This window comes from Falco rusticolus, chromosome 7 (assembly GCF_015220075.1).
Source record: "Falco rusticolus isolate bFalRus1 chromosome 7, bFalRus1.pri, whole genome shotgun sequence".
Lineage (NCBI taxonomy): Eukaryota > Metazoa > Chordata > Aves > Falconiformes > Falconidae > Falco > Falco rusticolus.
Genome location: NC_051193.1, coordinates 22102655 through 22125878, shown reverse-complemented (window position 1 = coordinate 22125878; position 23224 = coordinate 22102655). Strand labels below are relative to the sequence as shown.

At 46.7% G+C, this 23224-nt stretch overlaps 2 protein-coding genes across 5 annotated transcripts in view; one reads left to right on the top strand and one right to left on the bottom strand.

The window, feature by feature from the left end:
- The window catches only part of TLN2 (talin 2), a 202930-nt gene extending 200490 nt beyond the window's left edge, over positions 1 to 2440 (bottom strand). For 2 of the 4 annotated variants that reach the window (XM_037396157.1, XM_037396161.1), the window contains exon 1: positions 1920 to 2074. The gene's annotated coding sequence lies outside the window, so the exon portion shown is untranslated. Of the gene's footprint in view, positions 1 to 1289; positions 1411 to 1919; positions 2075 to 2301 lie in introns of those variants that run through there. The other 2 variants (XM_037396159.1, XM_037396160.1) reach the window with 2 other exon arrangements.
- Positions 2441 to 9916: 7476 nt separating this feature from the next.
- Positions 9917 to 23224, top strand: part of LOC119150636 (C2 calcium-dependent domain-containing protein 4C-like) — a 28246-nt gene continuing 14938 nt past the window's right edge. Inside the window, exon 1 of the mRNA XM_037393244.1 lies at positions 9917 to 10047. Within this exon, the coding sequence (XP_037249141.1) occupies positions 9932 to 10047 (116 nt within the window). The 5' untranslated portion in view covers positions 9917 to 9931. The remainder of the gene's footprint in view (positions 10048 to 23224) is intronic.

Genomic DNA, 23224 nt, shown 5'->3' with positions numbered 1-23224 from the left:
TAAATGGGACACTACAAAACTCACATAAAATGCACTTCCCAGAGGCAAGAGATTCCCCCCGCCCCCCTCCCCCCAGCTGCGCATTAACCTTCAGTCTCAAGGCACAGCCTTGAAAATGTCACGTTTTGAAAATTAAAGCAGAAAATGTAGTTCAGCCAACTTTATTCACAGTTAACTTAGCTAACAGCTGTACCGTTGGAAGAATGGCTGACTATTATCTCAAAACAGATATGAAAGCTTTTCATATACTACAATTTGTAAGGCATTTGTAACTAACACTGGCAGCTTGCGCTCATACTTGCACCACACTGCCATGCACATATGAGTAAGCGATGTTTTACATTAGCAAGAGCAATCTCTCAAACATGCTGCTTGTTTGCTTTTTAATCATACAGACATTTTTCCATCGCTGTTGGGCTCTTTTGACAATGCAGAACTCCCAACGCCTTTGAATAATGTACCTTCAAACTCAGAACTAGCTTTGTGGTTTGAAACTTAATATGGCTTACACTTGGCTCTAAAATGCAGGTCTGCAAAATAAACTTTTAAAAGGTTTGGCGGGAAGCGAACAATTGTTTCATCCGACAGTTTTTTCAATCAGTGAACATTCCCACGAACTTTCTAACTAGACACCGCAGCAGCGTCTTAACGCACAAGAAGTAGAGCCTAAATAAATTGGAAGTGGCTGGTCAGCAGAACAAAAGCTCTACAGAAGGTGAGCACAAAGACGGCGGGGGCCCCGGTTCCCGGACAGGTGCTCCCACGCAGCGCCCAAGCAGCGACACCGTGCTGGGGCTGCTCGTCACCCAACGGCAAGACCGCGCCCCGCGCCCCTGAGCCATCAGCTAGGGTGGCACGGAAGAAAGAGGGGTGCCAGGTCACGCAGGGGGACCCCAGCCCACAGCGCGGCCAGGCCCTGTCAAACACGCAACGCCGCCTCACACCCAAGGAAGGTTTGCCCTTTGGCCAGTGGTGGCCACGAAGCCCCGATGCTCCCGCCGGCAGGTAGCCCCGAGCCTGCTGCCCACTGGGACGCTCCCAGGCCGGCCCGGGCGACGGGGAGGCTGCGGAGCAGCGCGGCTTGCCCACCCACCCGCGTCTGCGCTGTGCGGGGGCGGCCGCGTCCTCCCCTCCCCCCGGGGTGGCCCTACGGGACGGGCCCGCGACCCCCTTCCAAGCCGAGCCGTGGGTCTGGTGGGAAGAAGCAGGCGTGTGCACGGACAGATGGGTACAGATACACGCGTACACACACGCGGCACGATCGTCCTTGGAAGGTCGCCGCTTCCCACCGTGCTGCGGAAAGGTTTTTTTCTCCATCGCGGTCGCCAGCAGCGCCCAGCGGCGAACAGCTCCGTCCCTCGGGCAAAGCCCCCCGGCGCGGCCAGGCGAAGCTCCCCGGCCGGGCTGCGAGGCGCCGGGGGCAGCCGGCCGCCCCAGCACCTCCCTCCCGCCCCGACCGCACGGCACGGCGGGGCAATACCAACGGACCGCGCTCGCCCTCCCGCCCCGGCTCCTGGCGAGGGGACGGCGAGCCGGAGCCGCTCCCCCTCCCCGGGGCTCAGCCCGCCCGGCGGCGGAGCCCCCCCCCCCGGCCCGCGGCAGCCGGCGCCCCGCGGGCACGGGTCCGGGCTCGCGCTGTTCTCCCGGGAACCGGCAACTTGTTGTGCGAGGCGGTGCCGGACGGAGCGCGGCTCCCGCCTCCCGCCGCCGCACCGGCAGCCGCCGCCTGCCCGCCCGCCCGGCGGCAACGCGGTGTCTGCGTGCGAAACGCGGCGGCACGGAGAGGAGCGGCTCGGCGCCCCCGCCGCTCAGCCCTGCGCGGAGTCTTCCCCCTCTCGGCGGCTCGGCACGGACCAGGCACTCCATGCAACGTGCAACGGCGGGGCAGGGCGGGAGAAGGGGTCCTCGCGGGCTCCTACCGGGAACGCCGTTACCGGAGCATTGCAAAGCGCCTAAGCCCCGCCGCTCCTTCGCTTCCTTCCTTCCCCCCCGCTCGCCTGTTGCCCGCTCCCGCCTGCTCCGCCGCCGCCCGCAGCTGCCGCCGCTGCGGACTCCAGGCGCAGACCCCCGCCGGGGAGGGCAGGAAGCGCGTCATCACTCCGGGACCGCTCCACCGCCCTCCGCCCGGCACGGCAGGGCACGGCCCGCTCCGCCGCCCGGCCCCGGCGCGCGGGGAGGCCGGGACGCCCGCCCGGCCCCAGGGACCCGCGGCTCCCGCCTGCCCGAGCCTCCGCTGCTGCGGGCGACGGGCGGGAGAGGCGCGCCGCCTCAACCGGCGGCCCGGGCCCGCGGCCCCCTTACCTGAGCGTGAGGCAGGGTGCCGCCGGCCGCGGCCCGCACCACAAGGGCCACCGGCAGGACGGCTGCTTCTCAGGGCGGCGGCGGAAGGCGGCCGGCGGGGCCCAGCATTTTCTGCCGCGGGGAGGAGAGCGGAGCCGCAGGGCGCGGCGGGCCCGGGCGGCCGCGGGGGCTGCGGCGGAGGCGCCCGCCCGGCCCCTCAGGCAGCGCGCGCGCGGCCTCGCGCCTCCCGCCGCCGCTCGTGCTGGGGCTGCGCGGGGCGGCGGCGGCGCGCGGCGGGCCGCCTGTCGCGACAGGCGAACGTTCGGCCCCAGCGCTCGCCGCCGGTGCCCCGCCGCCCGTCCGGCAGGTGCGCGGCCCCCGGCCCTGCGGCGGAGCGGGGCGCCTGCGGGAGCCGCTGTGGCAGCGGGGCAGGCACGGGGCTCCCGCAGCACGGGGCTCCCGCACGCTGCCTCTGCCCTCCGGCCCGGCCGCGGCTCTTGCGGTTGTGTCGGTGGTCTCCGTGCCGGTGTGCTGGTGTCGATGTGGGGATCGCAGCCGTTATGCAGTTAGTCCCTGGTGCGAAGTTGCCCACGTGCTGGAGCCTCTGCCAGCAGCACCGTTACAATTAAAAGTCACGCAATTGAAATAATCGAATCTGATTGATCTGAAGTACAGCCATCAGTCAATATTCTTACTTGTAACCAGGGGAAAGAGCTGCATCACTCAACAGCTGGGTTTGCCTTCAAGAATAATTTTATGCCAACAAATTGCCCTCAAAATGCTGAACATGTGTGTAGTTGCTCTGTGACACCAGCCAAAGTAGCTACGTTTGTGTCGGCACCCCTCTGGGTGGGCATGTTTAAGGCTTTTTTTTTGTTGTTCTATGTTAAGATTTGTAGTTGCAAAAAACAGCCAGGTTCTCTTAGGCACCCACACTGCAGAAGGGAAAGCATCACGATGTTAAGATCTGTGATAGTCACCCTGAGCTGTGCCAGCTTCTGCAAAGCAACGGGAAGTCTCTGCCCTGTTCACTGAAATGGAGACTACGCAGGGTTGGTTCTGTACTTTGCAAATACTTGACAATGTATCTCTTTTAGAAATGATTTATTTGCTACTAAAGAGATACTATCTTGCCTGTTATTAAAAGAAGCGATAACTGAAGCATTTCTTGTGGTTTAGAGGTAGTTTTGTAGGTGAACAGCCATAACATTTGGCTTAAAGAGCAGCTTTTTTTTATTATTATTTTTCCTGGCCTTTTACTCACTGTAATGATAAGCTCCCAACAATGGGGCTTTCCCCATTTGGCATACAACTTCTCTTACAAAATACATAACAATCACTTTGTTCTCTTTGTGCAGTGTTATCCTATTTTCTGGCTGCGATACTGCTTCAAAAGAAACTTCCTTTTGTCACTATACTTCATCACAGTAGCTTTTTCTGCCTTATAAGCTTCACTTTTAAACCTTTTCTTAGCCTCTGTGTTCTCTCACGTAGGAACGCACAAGGCCACAATTCCAGTGTCTGTTGCTCTTTGTCGTTTCTGCGCTCTCCTGTTTCCTCTCAGTTCACGGGAAGGTTATTGAAACCTCTGCACTGCACTGCCCTCCAAACAGCCCCTCTGAAAACTCTTTATCGTGGTGTTGGCAAAAATGCCCCCTAATCCCAAAGAACAAAGTTTTACTGCAATATGGAGTGCAATGGTGAGAACAGGCTCCCCTGTATCATTCATGTGTCTTGCCACTCCCAATACGTCAGTGTGTCTGGACACGTTTACTATGTCCCATTCTACCGAGCTAGTGACTTGCCCAGGGCACAAAGAACAGTTTTATTTTTTTCTCTCTTCACATTACCAAATACAAGGGGGTCTGAGCATACGCTGGGGTTCTACAGTAACAATCCATTATGATAGTATTACAGTAATAAATGAGGTATCCTGTCAGTCTGTCATTTCAGGATTCAGTTTTCCTTGTTTCAGTAATGAGAGATACCCATATTTTTGCTGCAGTACAGTGGATGTAGGGAACAGAAGTATAACCTCTTGGTTCTTTTACATTATATAAACTCAGCAGAATTTGCAGCTAGGTGCATTTCCCTTGGAAAAAAAAAAAAAGTATTCACAGTTGTAGATGAACCTGAAAGCACTTACATCAGGGTAGTTACCTGATCCAAAACTTCTTTAGCATTTCTACAGAAGTTTTGGTCATCCGTTGCTTTTCTATTCAGTCTGTCACTGGTTTCCTGAAGGATCGTTAAACTGATTTTACCAGCCATACTGTGGAGTTTGAGATACTAGTATCTGCATGGCGTAATAATCTCCTGAGACTGAATCAGGCTCCAGTTGCAGTTACCAGCTGTGACAGGTAATGTTTCAGATTCATTGTGATTGAGTGGAAAACCAATGTTTTTTTAAAAAAGAATATAACATTTCTAGGCTTTATTTGTACTCAGAGAGCATTTTAAAATTAAGACATTCTATCAGGCGTCTGACTTCACTTCTGAGGTTACGTTTTCCTTCCATCCCAGCTGTTTTAACACTTCATCTTTTCGTCTCCTAATTACTAAGCCCCAGAGCTTTAAGGTTGTCAGAGCGAGGACTACAACAACCTTATGTGCTGCTGTGAAGCGAGGTGGGACTGGTGTGTGAACGTCAGGGATGTTCTCTAGCAGTATGCCAGGCGGGACACGAAGGTTGGGGACATATTTTTTTCTTCAGCCCAGGAGGCAGATGTTAAGCAATCCCCCAGTACAGAGGCATGAAACATCTATGCAAACTATCCATAAATGCTGTCTTCCTTGTTCATAGCCCTCTGTTAATCCTTGTATTGACATTATTTTAGGACTCTGGTACTTAAAATAGCCTATGGATGACAGCAATACTGGCATATTTACTGGTGTTTTGGGTGAACTACTACAGGGGCCTTCAACGAAGTATTCTATAAACAGTTTTCTCATAAGTCATTTCAAATACATTTTAAACCCCTGTCTCAGAACAGGTCCATTAAAATGCAGCATAAATCATACCCAAGCATTTAAACTAGATTATCTCTCTATGTATGTGCAACCAGACTACTTTAATAACTACATTAGAAGGCTTTGAAAGATAAATTTAAGACACATAGTTATAAAAATAACATTTATCTTGAGTCAAACTTATCCTTGATGAGTAACATTAGGCAAAAATCTGACTATCATTATTACTTTAGCATTAGCAGTCAGTAACATAGTGGCTCTGAGGGCACTAATTGCCCTTAATTAGCCTAAACACCCTCACCCAGGGTCTCCACCCACACCCTCTGCCCATGGGCCCAGGAGCTCCATATAAGCTCAGTCGTGGGCTTTTAGCCCCTGTATGAGCTGGGGGGTAGAACTGCTTGGCTTTGCTGATGGGCTCTGCTGGTTCAGGCTCTGCTCTGCAGACTGAGCTCCTGGTCTGGCTTGGAGTCTGCCTTGTGTCTGGATAGTCCTGCTGTGGAGGCCGCTTGGTGTGTCTGCCCCTGGTTGCCTTCACTAGGCATCACCCTGACCTGTGCACTGGTTTTCTGGTGGCACCTTGACACTGCTTTGTTTATAGGATCTGGGTTCTTGGTTACACCTGTCTGCTGTCCCAACACTTCCCTCGTTACCCTTGCTCAGGTACCGTAGGGTGGCTTCTGCTCTGTTGGTTGTGCTGCTGCACATGGCTCCCAGTTTTGAATCCCGTAGGAAGCAGCCAGTCCTTGCTGCTCCTTGGCTGATACAGGCTAAGGTACAAACTAATTTCTTAAAATGTTATGGTACTTACATATTCATTGTTGTTCTAACAATCTCACTATTGTTTGTGTTTTCACTGTAAAAGGAGCTCTGATTTTGCTAAGCATTAAGCAAGCATGGGCTAAAAGCTCGCGCCCTGCCCTGAAGAGCTCGCTACCAAACTGCATTCTAAGGAGCAGCAGATCGAGTGAGGCACAGGGGGGGGTGCCAGTATGGTGTTAACAGCCAGCCAGCATCATGTAACGCTGTCTCCGTGCATCAGCGGCCTGAGCTGTTGTCTGTTACTAGAAAGTACTGTAGTAAAGGGAAGTTTTTGGAAGAGCTATGAAGGAGACTAAGCAAACTCTGTTGGCAGTGTCTGAGGCGTTCCTCATAACGTGCAGGGCGATAATGAATTGCGCAGTCATAAACTTTCTGTACAACAGCAAGGTGCGTGGGTCTCCTGGGACTGCTGTTTGCTTCACCTCTTTATCAAAATCATCAGGCCAGGAGATGCTATGGCATCTCTATGTAGCTGGCTCTGGTGTTTAACCAGCCATGCTATGAACTTTCTGTGAGGAACAAGTCCAGATTCCTGATGCTAATTCAGATGATTTCTTATTGTATTTCTCTCTTTAGTCACAGTAAACAAGTGGATCATGATACTGACCTTACATGTGTTGAAATTATAACTTTGTAATTGGAAGAATCAACTTTTCTTTCCTCTGCTTGACTAAAAACGTATTTTTGTGTTCCTGAGAAGGTTGTTTATTTCTTTGAGGATGCTGCATTCTTTGGATCATTAGAGCTTCACGTATACCTTGCAAAATCTGGTGCAGCCTTGGCTCTTTGGCTTTCATTTGTGAATCAAATTAGCCCTTCAGATTAACTTCTGCTATTGTGATACTGAGCTGATTATTTTCTGACTGGTATTTTTACATGGTCTTTATCTTTCTTCTTTGAACCTCTCTCTGCTAACCGAGTTTCTTGACATATGGCTGTTTCTTTGGTTTGTTCTGTTCATTCGGGATTCTTAAGGTTTTCTTTCAGGAGTCCTCACAGGTATTTCAAACTGCAGAGGTTACCTCTGCTACTTCAAAGAATGCACAAAGGGTGTCCTTTTGATACCATAGTGCCTGGCATTGTGGGCAGTTCACAGGCTTGGCAAAGACTAGGTAAGTATCTCTGCTACCTTGGGTCTCGTTGTTGCCATTTGACTTCATCAGAGTTGGCACCGAGTTGGCACCTTCTTCCCACCTTCCTTGGCCAACATCCCAAGACCTCCCTGAACCGGGAGGCGGTGGCAGCAAAAGGCCCTTGTGCTACAGGTGGAAAAGGCATAGAGGAAGGGGGGTGGTGATGACTTTCTTCCCCATTATTCACTCCCACTTGTAGGTGCGAAGTATCCACCAGCTGGTGTAAGATGGCAGATGCCACATCTGGTGTTCAACGCATTCAGTGAAGATCAAAGGTATGTGCAGGGTGTGGAATTCTGAGTAACAATTTTACTGCTGGCTGTATGTAAACACTGCTCCTGTGTTTTTCATTTAGGCTACATTCATCTTCCTTACCTATTCCATACCACTGCACTAAACAAAAAGCACAGAATTACTGTGTTAGAGCAATTGTGCCCTTATTTTGCATTGGCTTTTTCATTCTCCTATTAATTGGACCTTCCAGAAAAGTTCTTGCTGGCCACACTTAACATACAGAGATCCAGTTCTGTAAGGAAGTAAGTTATTCTAAAGAGGCATTATAGCATTGCTGCTGGATCTTACTCTTCAGATTTGCACGGTAACTTCCAGAAGTTAATTTATTAGAAAAAAATCTCTTTGGACTGCTATCCTTTATCAAAGCAGTTAGGTAACTTGAAGAGATCAGCCCCCTCTCATCTTATAGCAGCAGGCTTGCAGTATCACAGGTCATGCACAGAGTTGCAGCAATCTTGTCCTGACCTCGCCAACTTCTCCCAGCTCTGCTAATTTTACGCATGATGAAAAGACAGGGCACTGACTGATGTCTGTCAATGGAGGATCAGCTGATCTTATAAAATTATTTTTTAGCTCTGTAGCTACATTATGGTCTAAAATACAGTTTCTCTTTGAGATTGTATTTCTGTTGTGTGGTAGTTAGAAATCAGTTGGCCATCTCTAAATGAGCAAATGAGTTTAGCGTTAACCTTTTTGGTAGGGAATACTCCAGACCAAGGCTGCAGAAAACAAAGGCTATGTTTTGGTACCTAATCTTAAAGGAAACAGCAGTTCCAAGCACTCAGAGAGGATGAAGGATAGGGTTGTAACTCAGATCTGGTTCCCACAGAAAATGTCTGTCCCAGCAAAGTTAATGGGAGCCAGATTTGACAATGTGGGAGGTCAGGAGACTAAGAACAAGAGTAACATCCCTCTCAGTTGTAGCCCACATAGTACCCAGAGTGGAAGGTCATAAATTTATCCCCTAGTCAATCAGGCTGGCTCCCTCAAGCATGGTATTTGTATCATCAGAAGAATTCTGACTCCCAAACAGCAGTGTTTTCTGTAATGCTGTCACTTGGAAGCCAACCAGAGTTGCCTTTTGATTACAAGGTCCCTGTGGCTTCCGACAAATGCATTTTAACATTAGTGTTTGCAGCTGAACTATAATCTGGTCTGATGAACACTTCCAAATTTTCAAAACTGCTGTGGGAAGAATGAGACAGTAAACACAAGGACTGTTGTCCACAAACGCACATGTGTCTAGCTCAGTGATAATTCTCAATATGAGCAGTAAGTAATACAGAGTCTGTGGGTTCCAGATACTCCTGAGTATAAGTATACACACTTCTGGTTGTTTTTAAAAGCACCTACTAAATTAGCATTTTTTAAAAAAAAGTTTGACCCTTTATTTAACTTTTTTCTTGTCCATATCCGAAGACGGAACACTTAAGTTTGCTGCACAAAGTACACGTGGAAATATTGTATTACAGTTTTGAAAAAAAGGATTTAGTCTCCTAAACTGCTTGGGTATTATACAGGGTGATCCAAATCAGATGTGACTTGTATGGAATTATGTTGAACTTTTTGCTTTGTCTGAAATTCATATCATGCAGCAATAATGATGTTTTTTCAATTGCCTGCATTTTAAGGATGCTGATAAAGCACTGGAGCAATGCCAGGTATTTTAGGAAATACATTGCTGTTTCCCTGGCTCCCCAGATGTTACAACGCATGAAGTTTGTTGCTGGAATGGAGTAATTCTTACTGTATTTCTTTAACTATGGTGATTCTTTGGTATAGAAAAATCTTCACCTTTTAAATGAGAGATGTTGTAGCACCTTGTCTCCAAAAAATTCATTTAGATAACACACACTATAATGTATGTAACTCTGTTTCCTTTCTCTTTTACAGTCTCCTTCAATGACTGGCAATGGCTGCGCCTCATTATTATCATGTGGTTTTATTGTTCAGAATTATTGATTATTTGTTATGATTTATAACAGCAAAAGTCTTTGATGCTTTAAAACAATGAAACGCAGACTTGGACATGTTTAAATGAATCCACCAGATGCATTGTCTGAGTCTGTGTGGTACCAGAGGAGAGCTATAGTTGACACAGGATTATTTCCTGCTGGAGGTTTGCCAGAGAAGAATTGGCAGCAGCCGCGCTATTCTTTGCTGCGAGTCTCCTCTAATGTGTGTGTTTAATAAAGCACTAACATCTGGGCCCACAGGGTAAACTTCATGTGTACAAACAGTATAAGTCTTCAAAATCAATATTTATTTGCAAACTTTTCACTCAAGAAAAAACATCCCAGAGTATCAGCTCTGGGGCCATGTGCTACTTGAGCACTACTTTGGGGTTGTGGAGCTGAGTAAGCTTTGTTCCTTCCTGCGCCTCCCCTTCAGTTGCTGTGTTCTCTTTATGGCCACACAGGGGTTTCCATGGCATGGCCCCAGGCTTCTGCAGGCAGCCAGCGCTGCTGCAATTATTGATCTCTACTGGAGAGCCAAGGAATGACATCACAGGGAAATGGAGCTGCGTCTTGGGATGGTTACCTCTAAGGTAAGGCACGAGCACGGGAAAACATCAGTCATCTGGGCTGATGGGAAGCTGCCTACATCCATTCCTCCGTTCATTTCTCCTTTTCCTGTTCCTTTCCCTCATCCTCACAGCAATTTGTGTGGGGGCTGTGAGCGGGTGTGACATGAGCAGGGAGCTGTGGGCATGGGCAGGTGGGCTTGTACGCCCTGTAAAGGCTGGCGGTTCTGAGCCCTTCCACGGCATGAGGGACGCCCTGCTGGGTGCTGGCTTCTGCTCTGCCACGTTGCTGGCCTTTTAAAAGAGCTCTTTCCATACTCCCTGAGAATCTGGTTGGATTTCTTCCTAGATCTGTGGATTCCTGTTGTGTCTCTTGTTTGTTTTCTTGTTTTGTTTTGTTTTAGTGTGTGAACCAAATCCTGAGGCCGCCTCAAACAGGAGAAGCAGGAAAGTTCTCTCTTTCTTTTTGTTAAGCAGTATACCTACATACAAACATGGTTATCGTGTGGTAGAAATACACTGGTATATTTGCTCAGGGGTATCTTACTGTATTGCAGACACATACTCACCTAATGTCTGAGGTAAAAAAGCAGGGTGGAAGATGAGGGAAATTATTTCTCCTTGCTGGTGCCAATACTTTGACTAGGCTGAGGAACTGAAAGAGATCCCAATACATGGATGGAATGTTGCTCGATAACCAAAGTGGCTGCGTAGAACTAGACTGTCAGAAACTTGTGGGGGACAAAAGGAGTTACAGTAAAGAAGGCAGTAGGTTCTTTACACTGTCTTCTACAATAACGTCTTAAGTCAGTATATCCAACTCTATCCAAATGGGTGAAGAATGCAATATTATAAAAACCTGATGAAGTAGGTCAGCTTGTACAAGGGCTGTGTGGGAAGAAAAGAGCCACTCCTGACATTAAGTGGGAGAGTATAATTATACATAACTCATAATTTTTGCATAACACCTCTTAAGGGTAAATGTTCAAGTGGAGTCCTTATCTATCAGTGCTGAGCAAGCAACCTCTACCTATATGCGTATTCTTCATGCATGCTGGGATGGCCTGTATTTAACTCCTTAATTTATGTCTAAATTTTGTGATACTCCTTTTTGCAGAGGCGTTTTATGGAAATTTCTGCTAGTGCAGTTATTTTTGCTTCTTCCTCTAATCAGAGCATATCTTGTTTGTGCCTACCCAACCAGGTTTATAAGACTAACAGTCTCAACCAAATAATTAATCATTTCTGATTATCAAATTCATACATAATCAGCTTTTCACCCATGGGAATAGCAAATTGGATCTTCCCTCAGTAAAATGAAAAATTCACACTCTTCATATGAATTCACTGACAGCACATAATTACTATAAAAACATAAATTACAAGGAATAATGTTATAAAAAAAATAGATCAGTGCATCCTTTATTTTGTTTCCTATGTGTCTTTATCTCAGGCTGCTTCAAAAGCAAGCTGCCTTTTTTGTGACTTCATTAATGAATCTCTTGACTGTTGTGGTCTCTTGTTGATGTATTAAGTCAATGATGTAACAGCCTTTTTTAATGATAACAGCAGTTATTGATGACAACTGTACTATTTTTGGCATGCCTCAGGTCTGGAGAGAATATAAATGTAACAGCCCTAACTGTTAATTTTATGCTTAGCTGTGAGAAATTCTTTGTACTTTCTGGTTTTTTGGGACATTTCAGCATTCAGGGCTGGCCTCACTTGTGTTCAGTTGCCCTACCTCCTGCTGGGTGGTGGGAAACCAGGGACAGTTGGCATTGCTCCTTCTCCCATCCTCTCAGTTGCCAGCATGTCCCTTGTATTTCTGTAGGAAGCCACACGGCTGGCCCTGTGCTGCACGTCAGACATGTTCTCTGGACTTCAGTCCCTCAAAGGGACCGTTCCCATCCCTTTTCTGCTGCCTGTGTACTGCAAATGAAGTGGGATGCCCTGGGGCAGCTAATGTACACGAGTGTAACTACACGCATTGGAACAGGGCTAAAAATTCTCTCATCTTTTCTTTTACATTTTAAAGATCTCGTAACAGAAGAGTCTATTAAATCTACTAATTGTAATCAGGACTTGTGGATTTGGCAGTTTTCCCTTACTCCCTAAACAACTTTACTATTTCTGCCAAGCTACCTTTTCCTTTCCAGAGCTGACCCAGCACTTTGCAAGGCTGGACCTGATAGTTTGTCCCGACTCTGGAAAACAGAGCCGTGGATTTCTTTCCACAGATGTAGTGAACTGTGCAAAACTGTTTGCTCTTCTTTGATTGTATTCATCACCTCCAAGGCAAAATTCACTGTTTCGGTGCAGACTTGCTTCCCTCCCAGAATGGGTTAGTCTTCATTGTATTTTATGTTCTCCCTCCTTATCTTGCAGGAAGGGGGAACGAGAGCACAGCAAAAACATCAGCTCTACAACTTTTGTATGGGTAAATCCCTGCTGCTTTCTTTGCTGGAATATATTGCATATGAATGAACTATTAGGCATTTTGTGGTCTAAGAAAAAAAATGTATCCCACAGCAGGGGATCAGCACAAGGTCTCTCATATCACTCCAGCCTTGTGCTCAGGGAGTAAGCGTGTTGTGGAATTTCTGAAGTAGGGTAAACCTTTCGTAATCACAAAGCATGAGCTTAGACTTCACTGGGGCATGATCCTAATAGCAACTTGGCATGTACTTAGGCCCTTACATACCGCTCTACACCCTGCGTGGTGCCTAGCTGGCTTTATAGTTTGGTTTTTTGGTATGTATTTGTTTTTTTAAGTGCCTTTGCAACAATTTGGTCATTCAAAGAAAGCACAAAACAAGTACATTCCTTTTTGAATGGGGTAGATGTCTATGCAAACATGTGTGCATGTACGTGCCTACCTAATTTATTTACCAGAGGGAAGCAGTTAATAGCAGTGACCTTGGCAGTTTGGGCAGAGGTGGGTTTTTTTGTAATGTCATGCTGTAGATTTCATTAAAAGTTAAAATACAGGCAAGGTGGAAACTGGCACATACTGTATATAAAGATGCATATAATTTTCTATTTCAACCTGGCAGGCAAGGTGACTCATATATAAATAAAATCTAGTGAGATGAAGACGTATACATAGGTAGAAAGCATAGGCAGAGTTGAGGTTGGGATTTTTCCTTACTTTTGAGCATGGCTAATCTCTTGGTGCTTGGCAGGGCTAGGTCTAGGCACAGGCGAGGGAGGCAGCAATAAGGGATGGTGGAATGGGCCCTGGCAGAGCCCTGCATACCAGCCTGGCAGCTGCTGCTGCTAGGAGAGGGGGTGAGAATGTACAAAACGGCAGATAATTCAGGAAAATGGGGCATGTGAGCCTTTCCTGGATCCTGTTCACTTTTCTGTGGCAGAAAAAGCCAGCTCTGGGTGTAACCTAGGCAATTCATCCTCAGGGCAGCACAACTTGGTTTGCTTGTGCTGATAAGAAGTCTTGAGCCAGCTCTGGTGGTTGGCTTGCATTCACTGCGCCTTCCATGTAAAAGGTGTGCAATCACTCATTAGCCACTTCCCATAAATCCAACGGGTACAGTTCAAAACAGCCAGCCTTCAGATAAGACTGTTTTATGAATGGTGGCAGACATTCGCAGATATTTGTAGACAGATGAAATACTTAGACCTACATGAAATGAAGCATGAAAGAATAGCAGAACAAATGAGGAAAAACTCAGCTGTTCCAGCAGAGCAGCAAGCTGTGGGCTCTGAGGAGGCCTGAAGACAGAAGTGGCAAGATGGAGAAATACAGGAGCATTGTTCCAGATGTCAAAGTTGCAGAGAAGGTTCTGCTGTTATTGTGAGACTTTGGGAAGGGACCTAGAAGCAGCCGGTTCTGAATTGGTGGAGGAAGCAAGGGATGAATACAGTCTATGAATAATCATCTCATTAATAAGCATTGCTTTTACTTTTCCATAATTCTCTCCAGAAAGGACTGTAATAATGTCTCCAATTGTTGCTGAGTCCAATGAATAGTTTTCTCCAGTGGCACACATCCAGCCGTTTCTGTCTCCCAGGCTGTATGAGAGGGAACACTCCTCCCTCGCCCAGAAGCAGGAGCTCTTCTGTGGCCACTAAACTGGCCGGAGATCTGAATGTCTGTGTAGGCGTCCAGCCTGCAGATTCTTCCAAATATCTAAATAAATACAACAGAAGTTTACTTGCACAATTTTAGGTGTGTCCACCTCTATGTGAGACAAGTATTGATGGATTTGGCAGGAACATTGCTGTGCCAGGGGCAAAAATGAGGAGTCCCTCTACTATTGCACTCCGAGGAACGATGCTGAAGTGCTACAATGTACAGCACCCAATATCTGGGGGTAACTCATCCGTGTGATTAAATGTGTAGTCGATTGATCTACATGTTACAATGCTCAAAGAAAAAAAAAATATTCCACTTTAAGTGTATTTCTCCCAGAGTCTCAGTAACTATCAGCACCTTTAGAGAGCTTTCCTGCTTGCCACTGTTTCTTTGCATTGTCTTTTTCTACCACCCTGACAAAGCACTGATGCCATCGATTCCTTTTCTGTGCACAGATTCAGCAGCTAGCACAGGATTGCATGTCTCTGCAATAGCATCCTCGTTGGGAGTTGTAAATGTGGCAGTAATGAAAAGGTAAAATCAGTTAGGTCTGTAGTAGTGTATCCTTTATCTTGGAGGAAAAAAAAAAAATATCAGTGAGCAAGGACCAGTTTTCTGAAGGTCCTTGTCACCTAAAAAGGCTTATGGACCCTTGTTTCAATCTTGAAAATTGGTGTGAGTCCTGCTAATCGGTGCATTTATTTGTGAAAAATCTTTTACTGATCAATCTTGCACCTATTAAAGCTGATGGCACGAGTCCTGCTGAAGTCCATGGGGCAGGATCAGGCCTGCCCACAGCTTGCTTATGCACACTGGCATCCTTGCTCTCCTGGCAAGGAGGAAGCACGCAGTGAAACGATGAGGCAGAGCCCCGTGTTGCAGCTAAGCAGGCACTTCAAGGTGTTGCTGAGTTAAGGCTGTAAGATCTGATACCTGACCGCTGGACTGCCAGGCATCAGCTCGCTCTCTCTGTACAAGTGTTTTGAGGATCTTAGAAATGGCTGGCATGGTGCCGAAGCGATAGCTGTGTCACCCGATTAATGGTGCTGAAGCAATAGCCGTGTCATAGGATTAATTGTTGTGTTCCATCAGGTATTTTTTAGCAGGCTGGGAACTGCAACCTGTGTGACACAATGTGCTGAGCTATTCTGTTAGCTGCTGCTGAGGTTGCCAGGGTAATTTTATAGTCAGGCGGTCATGGTATTACAGCAAGTGGTACAAGACAGTGCTATTAAAGGTAACCATTCTGCCTTAGCGATGATTTCAGCATTCCTTCAATAATACGTAACAGCGCCAAACTTGAGATACCATACAAATTAGAAATGCAGCTTGCCCAGAAATGTTTTCTATCCCTTAGGTATTTAATTCAGTTTTATCCTATGATAATAGGAATTTACCCTAGCAGTTCTGCTTGAGTTTTACTTAATGTTACTTTATATTCATAAAAGTGAAATAGTTAAATATTTCTTAACCACCTAGGGAGGAAGAAATTTCTCTCCTGCAGCAACAGAACAGGCTCTGTAGCGTGCTTTCCACTGTCAATGCCAGCCTTTGCCCCGAGAGGCTGGCATGCACGCTTTTTGCAGATATCTCATTCTTTCCCTAGGAGACATGACTTTAGTTTCTTGTGTATTGTGCACGTTTGAGGGTGGGGAGCAAGTAGAAAGGAAAAACCAGATACTTTCCTTCATTCCCTTGTTAAAGGTAATGATTCACTGAAAATGTGAGTGATTTCTTTTTGTAATTTGTAACTGCACTTCATTTACAGGTTTAGGAACCTGGAATACATTTGGTAACTATTTTGGTACTGTAGTTACTTCCACAGTCTTGTTAACATGATGTAGTCTTGTGTGCTTGTGTTGCACAGGCTAAGGCGACACAGGGAGCTGGACGGGGAGGGAGGAGGAGGGGAAAGCTGTGCAGCACAGCTTTGCGGCCACAGTGCGGAGTCACCTGTGCCCCAGCGGTAACCACAGATCTTTGTGCCCTAACCACACAGCAAAAGGGACAGCTGCCCCTTTGCCTAGGACATAGCAAAAGGGACATCGCTGACACCCTGTGAATCGGACGTGGTTGAGCAGCATCTGTTGCGTATGTTTGCAGTGGTTATATCTCCTTTTTGTAAGGCAGATACTGACCTTGGAGGATTTGCCAAAACCAGGAAAACAGAAGTTGGTACTGGCTTTGCCAGTTCATCTGAGTAACTGCAGGAGTAAGCTGATACAGTTATGTTGCCTTCTAGAACCCAGCCTCTTCAAGAAATTGAGCATGTTAGCTGTAAGCAGGAGCAGCCTTTTTGTGTTAAGGTTTACAATAAGATCATCTTATGCACAATATTCACCCCTGTTTTCCCCTCTTTTTACGCATTGCACTTTGGTAAGGCAGGCTGCCATTTGCTCAGCTGAAAGCTTTCCAAAGCTGAGACTGCAATCTGTCATAAGCTAATAAGAGCAATCAGGGTTTTGCATGATCATAGTGCCTTCACATTGAGGCACTGCTGGGTATAGGGAAAATTATTCCAAAGTATCGAAATAATGCCATCCCTCAGCCAGGAGGAGCATACAGACAGGTCTCAACTGAATGTTTTAATGAGTGTCATAAAATTAAGAATGGCATGCAGGAAGGGGTCAGCCCAGGATGCAGTCTGCCTCACGAAACAAGCAGGGATTGCTTGCTTTCCTGTTTGTAAGGGAGGTGGTGCACCCTCAATACGCCCTCCTAATGGCACACCGCTTCATTCCCTGTCCTGCAGACCCGGGATACACATCAGGCGTCCAGTGTGACTTGCTTTTCAGTCATCTGAGACAGCAAAAATACAATATCAATGAGCTATAAACCAGATTTCAAGCTCAACTCAGATGAAAAAAAAAAAACAAACCAAAAAAAAAAACCAAACAAACTTCTCCCAGTGAAAAAAGGGAAAACGAAGGCCAAATGAAAACACAGCAGTGACTTTAAGTGACTTGAATAAAATCAAGATATATCAGAATATGTGAAGGACTAATGTTAGTGAGGAAATTGGATTCCAGGATGCCATCCTGTTGCACTGTGGTGGAATTAATGGAACCTGAAATGACGAACATCAATCTTTTAGCCTTGATCAATAGCATAATTTGCAATTTCACCCTCAAGTTTAATTTTAGCTCAGCTCTGTGATATTCTGTGTCAGTAACTGGTTTTTTTGCTGGAATTTAAGGGGAAAGTGTAACCCTGTAACACTTGCAGTTGTAAAGCAAAAGGCTTGGACAGGGATTGCCCTGTAAATCTCTTCTCAGCTCACCAGTTTGTGCATGGGAAGGCACAGCTGAACCATGGGGTCCCAAAGGTTGTGCTGGTCCCATCCTGGGGCGCTAAGGCTTGGCTGCTGCGGCTTCTGAGGCTTTCCATGCATCCTGCTCAATGGCTGGAATTGGCACCAGCTTATGTAGGACATCTGGGTGTCTTCAGTAAGTACGGATGTTCCCGTGGTGATGCTCAGAGGTGGGGGAGGCTGAGTGAGGTGCATCTCTGCCCAGAACTGGGGGAGGGGTTGGCGGTGGCTGGCTGCTAGACTGGATGTAGCTGGGGGCACGGTGTGTGACTGGAATCAGGGAATGTTTTGCTATAAATTTTAGTGAGACCCGAACTGTTAAGGGGCTGAATTCAGGAGGGCACATAACTGCCTGTACAGAGAGACTTGGGTAGTGCAGACTGTAAAAGCACCTGAGTTATAAGTCTGAGCCACATTATTTAGATGCTACTTAAAATCTCATTTAAAGAGCCTCTATCAAGCGTCTGCTCACATCAGTGAGTGCCTGAATACACCTGCAAATACATCTGCAAATACACCCTACATGCTTAGTTCCTTTGTACTTTGATTCCTTGAGAACAACCGTAAGAGCTTTTCATTGAGCTCTATGACTTAAATCTTACCGAAACCGAGCAGAAATCCCAACCAGCTTAGAGCCCACTGGGGTGTCACCGCCCCAGTGCCACCAGGCTGTCCCACTGGAGCGAAGAGGGGCAGCACAGGTACGGCTCTGCCATCCTATGTGACTGGAGATGCGCAACAGCAGCGAGTTCTGGGAAAACAGCTATAAACTGGTGACAGCTTGAAATAGCAAAGGTATTAGGCAAGGGGGGGGAAGGGGAAGGGAGAGCATGGCATTGGATCTTCTATGCATTAGTGGCTGCGGAGGGAGTCAGTTACAATATTATAGTTTTGCAAGGGAATTTATACGGCTTCAGAAAACTTGGCCGCAGGGCAGCGGTGCCTACCGGTCTCACAACTCCAAATCCCTTCCTGGCTCTCGGACAGGTTTTGCAGATGTTTGTGTGCTTAGACACTGCTGCTGCCCAGCAATTCGATGAGGGAATAGTAAGTATTCTCCAACCCGACTTTAAAAGTACAGCCCTTCTAACGGGGGAGCTGTACTTATCACCAATCCGGGATTTTTAACATAGAATGTTTGAGGGGAAAAAAAATCCCAAAACAAAACCAAACAACTCCCATGAAGTAAGATGCTTCTTGTTTGTACTTATTAGTTGGAACCATGTCAACAGCGAACAGCTCTCGAGGCTTTTTTGTGGGGATTTTAATCCTGTGGCTCAGGCCGGATCCTGCTGCCGGCACGCAGCCCGTAGCGCTCAGCCAAGCGGTGTATTGCTGCGTGCCCGCCGGAGAGGAGAGGAGAGGCCGGCGCTTCGGCCGACGTGGTCAGCCCCGCGCTTTTGCAATAGCCTGATTCATTTCCTCCCAAATAACTCACAACTGTGTTTGTCAAAACACCAAGTAGCAGGCAGTTAGGTTTGTTAGCTGCATTTTTACACTTGAATTGACAAAAGATCTTAAAATTGACACGGCACAATACTTTGAAAAAAATTATGCCCTATTATTAATAAATTCAAGGATTGACTTACGGGTCAGTGAACTGAAAATCATGGAAATGATGCACTGTATCTTTGTCTCCCTCACTTTTAAAAGAAGTATTCAAGCCAGAGCAATGAGACTTTTCCATCTGACCTTCTGGCAGGTTTTTACTGCATTGGTTGCTTTATTTTATATCCTATCTATCTCTTTATAAAAATTCCAGTTGTTTGGCTAGGGTTGTGCATATTGTTAAGATCAGAAGGTTTAAAAAAACCAAAAAAACCCCCAGACCCTGGGGACAAACATATGTGGTTGTGGGCCTATATAATTTTGGGGACTCCTCAAGTAAGCTCATTAAACATCCACTATTTCACTGACAAAGCTATGTAAAACATTATGATCTATGATATTAAATTTTCTTCTGAGTTTGTTACGTGCCCTGATATCCTGCAGAAGAATTAAAGCATCTGTAAAAAAAAAAAAAAAACCAACAACCAAAATTCCCTCTTCTCCTTCACTCTGAATTTGCAAAAACTGAAACCAACAGCTGTTCCTGAGCCAAAAAGAAATAAAAAGCATGTAGCAGGTGGTGCCGTGTATGTATGTCTAATTGCAATCTAACAAGCAGCTAGCTGGTTACCAAATAGGGAGGAATTTGAACATGATTCAGCCAAAGAAGGGGAGCAAAGAGAATGAGAAAGTTTTGGCCCAGGAAATTAGTGTTTTTATAGAGGAGAGGAATGAGTGCAACTAGGAGCAATAAGCCCTGATAGTCTTTTTCTTTTACGAAATGTTACCCTCTTGACTAGTCACTGTCTAGAGAAACTGGCTATAGATGCCAAGAATACTGGTGAAATGATGGCATGTCGCGCATAGGGCTCAGTAGAAGTAAACCTGACGGGCTTTGTGGGGTGACGTGCAGCTTGGGTTCAGACCCACAAAGCAGCGGTCCGTGCACTTCTGGGGCTCCCTTCACCCAGCGCAGCTCTGTAGCGCTGCTCGCACCTGCCCTTTGAAGGGTCAAGGATGGGAACATACGTTTTCATTTGCAAAGCCCTGATGGCAGTTCATTTCAACTGTGTGAACGGACAGTTTCCACACAGCTTTATCCAGCCTCTCTCCAGAAAATGTATTCTATTTGTGTTTCTGTTGATGACCAAAATCCAAGTATTCTGCCTCTCCCCTCTAATGCAAAGAAAACCTTTGCTTGAAACACACTGTGTGGGAGGATTTGGATGAGGGTGGAGGAGCTTTGCTCCTTGAAGACAAGGAGAAAAGCACTGTCCTTGAGGTCTAAAGTAACTTTGAAGTAAAAGAAACCAGAAGAAATTCAGAGCTGCGGAATGCGTAGTCTTGCAATTAGGAGCAGGAGCAAAACCCTCTGCAGCAAAGTGTGAGCTTTGGGTTTGGGGCGAGCGGCTTAGGCAGCACCGTCAGTCGTGAGATCACCGTGAGCAATCCCGAAGAAGACCTGTGTTGGGAGGTCTGTTCCCTTCAGATACAAAGAATATTCCTCGTTTCATACAAAGTGAGTTTTCCTGTCACAGGGAAGGAATGGACTGTCTCTAGGGTCTAGAGAACAAGCCCTCTGAGGATGGCTGAGGGCACTGGGGGTGTTCAGCCCGCGGAGGAGGGGGCTCAGGGGGGACCTGATCGCTCTCTGCAAATGCCTGTCAGGGGCTGCAGGCAGTGGGGTCCGTCTCTTCCCCCAGATAACAAGTGACAGGACAAAAGGAAACTGCCTCAAGCTACGCCAGGGGAGGTTCAGATTGGATATTAGGAAAAATTTCTTGAGTCAGGGTGGTCAAGCACTGGCACAGGCTGCCCAGGGAGGTGGGTGAGTCACCGTCCCTGGAGGGGTTTAAAAAACACGGAGCTGTGGTGCTCAGGGGCATGGGTTAGTGGTGGGCTGGGCAGTCATGGGTTAATGGTTGGGTTTGATGATCTCAAAGGTCTTTTCCAACCCAAGTGATTCTATGGTTGTCCTCTGTAAGAGGAGACTAAAAGACCGTGATGTTTATCTACAGAAAGGTTGAAACAACTGTCCTCCGTAGCACATTGGAGGGTGGGCGCTGGTGGGAAGGAAGAAGAAGAATAATTGTGTGAGGTTCAGGAAAATGTTGGTGGGCAGATGAGCCTGGAGGGGCTGGGAATAGGCTTAGCCTGGGAGGATTACAGCAGGGATGGGGATCTAGAAGAGCTTTCCTCTAGAAGCAGGGCTGGAACCTGACTTCCTTTCATGATGCAGCAGGGTAAGATGGTGATGATGGGATGTTTGCAGCAAAGAAGGATAGTGCTCGGACTGAGGGGGCCTCTTCCAGCCCTGCATTCCTTCTCTAGAAATGGCATATCTGCAGGCTTGCCTTCTGTAAATAGTCTGGGCTTCAGAGAAACTCCAGGACCTACAGCGGTGGCCGGTCACAGGAGGGGGATCTCTGGATCAGTTATACACAGCCAAAGCTTGTCCTGACTTGGCTGCTGCTTCAAACATCTCCAAGAATGGGTTTAGAAGGTGGATTTAATACATTAAGACAAGCTGGATTTGGAGATGGCAGAAACCTGATGGGCACTTGACTTCTAGGAGAGGAGGAAATGGAATTCCGGAGTAAAGTGTAATCTACAGCAGGACAAAGATAAAAGGTGAACCAAATTTGAACAAGGCAGCGCTAGCTATCAAGTATTTTAATAAGACTTTACGAGATGCAATATTCTAAGTCTGCTAGATTAGCTTTCTTTGGCCAAGATTTTGTGGTGTTTCAGTTGCATAGAAATGGGAGTGAGAACTGTGATAAATGAATTTATATTCTGACTAGAACCGGTATAGATGGAGAAATAAAAGGGCGGCGTGGGAACTGTGCTCTGTAAAAGGATCAGTATTGAAAAAAAACTAGTAAAAATGAAAAAGGCACGAAATCTGCTTTGGGAGCTCTGAAAAGGGAAATTGCTACTGTTCTTGACATTACAGATTCTAAGTGAGATGTTGATTCAAAAGAAACGTAGAAGACATGAAGAAGAATATATCAGCAGTTCCCTCATAAAAGAACTTTCTTAAAGCACTTTTAAGTATTTTTATTATGTGGAGCTCAAGTGTCCTGGTGAAAAAGCTGTTCAGGATGGACAGGAACAAAAAGCTGTTCAGGATGGACAGGAACATTAATGTTGGAGGTTGTGGAGTCACAATTGCTGACATGGGTCAGAGCTAGCACGGCATATATTTGGCATGTGATTCTTTTCTCATTTGTGCAGTGAAAGCGAAATCAGCAGGATTACGCAGAGGTAAGGCCAGCGTGGCTGAGAGGAGGGAGCACCAGCCCATTCCCAGCTGCTCTGTCTCCAGGGTCTGGTGGTGATTTATTGTAACGCTGAGCTTTTCACTGACACCCCCTAAAGGTATAATTTGTTTGCATTTCCTGTGATCAAATCAATCTCACATCTTATTGCCAGTCATTCACTGATAGCAATCCTCAGTTCTTTCTTTCTTTTAATGCTACCTCAGCATCTAGATTAAGCCATAAAGGATTGCTTTGCCTGGAGGACATGAAGTGCTGCTAATTTAAACTGATTTATGAAATGCTTTTCCAGAGTTTCACTGGCCAGCACACTGAAGACACTTTTCAATAATATTTAGAATCAAAGTATTCAGTATAGCAGCGCAGGCCCAGGAGTGCTTTTTTCCCTTGTCTGCCACTCTTTTCAGCGCATGAGATCACATACCACTGAAACCATCCTTGAAGGGCTTGTATCACCGCAGCTGCTGTGCACCAGTGCAGTACTTCAAAAAGAAAAAAAAATAATCTACAATCCCATGATTAATTTTGCAGGTTTCCTTTAGCAAACTGACTCAAGACCAGGGTCACCAGGGTTCTTGACAACTTCCAAGGGGCTTTGATGTAGATCTAGCAGAAAGCAGGAGAGATCTCTGTTGTATTCTTAGAGAGGGCAAGCTGCTGATGGGTGAAGTGGGGCAATTGTGACTGACTTCCAGCCGCCTGAAACAGCTGATGGCCGAACGGGCAACGTGGGTTCAGCACCTGGGGCTCCTCTGGCTGCCTGCCACTCTAGCTGCTGTTGGACTCTGATCTTACAGATCTTTTCCAGCCTTCGACGGTTCTGTGAATGCTATCACTTCGTTGCTCTGGGGAAGTTGCTGAGCTGTAAATTGCAGATTATAATGCAGTTGCTCTTCCCAGCTTCAGCCCATCACAGTAAGTAGCAAATAACAGCAAAGAGCACACAGAGCGAGGGTGCTGCTGCCG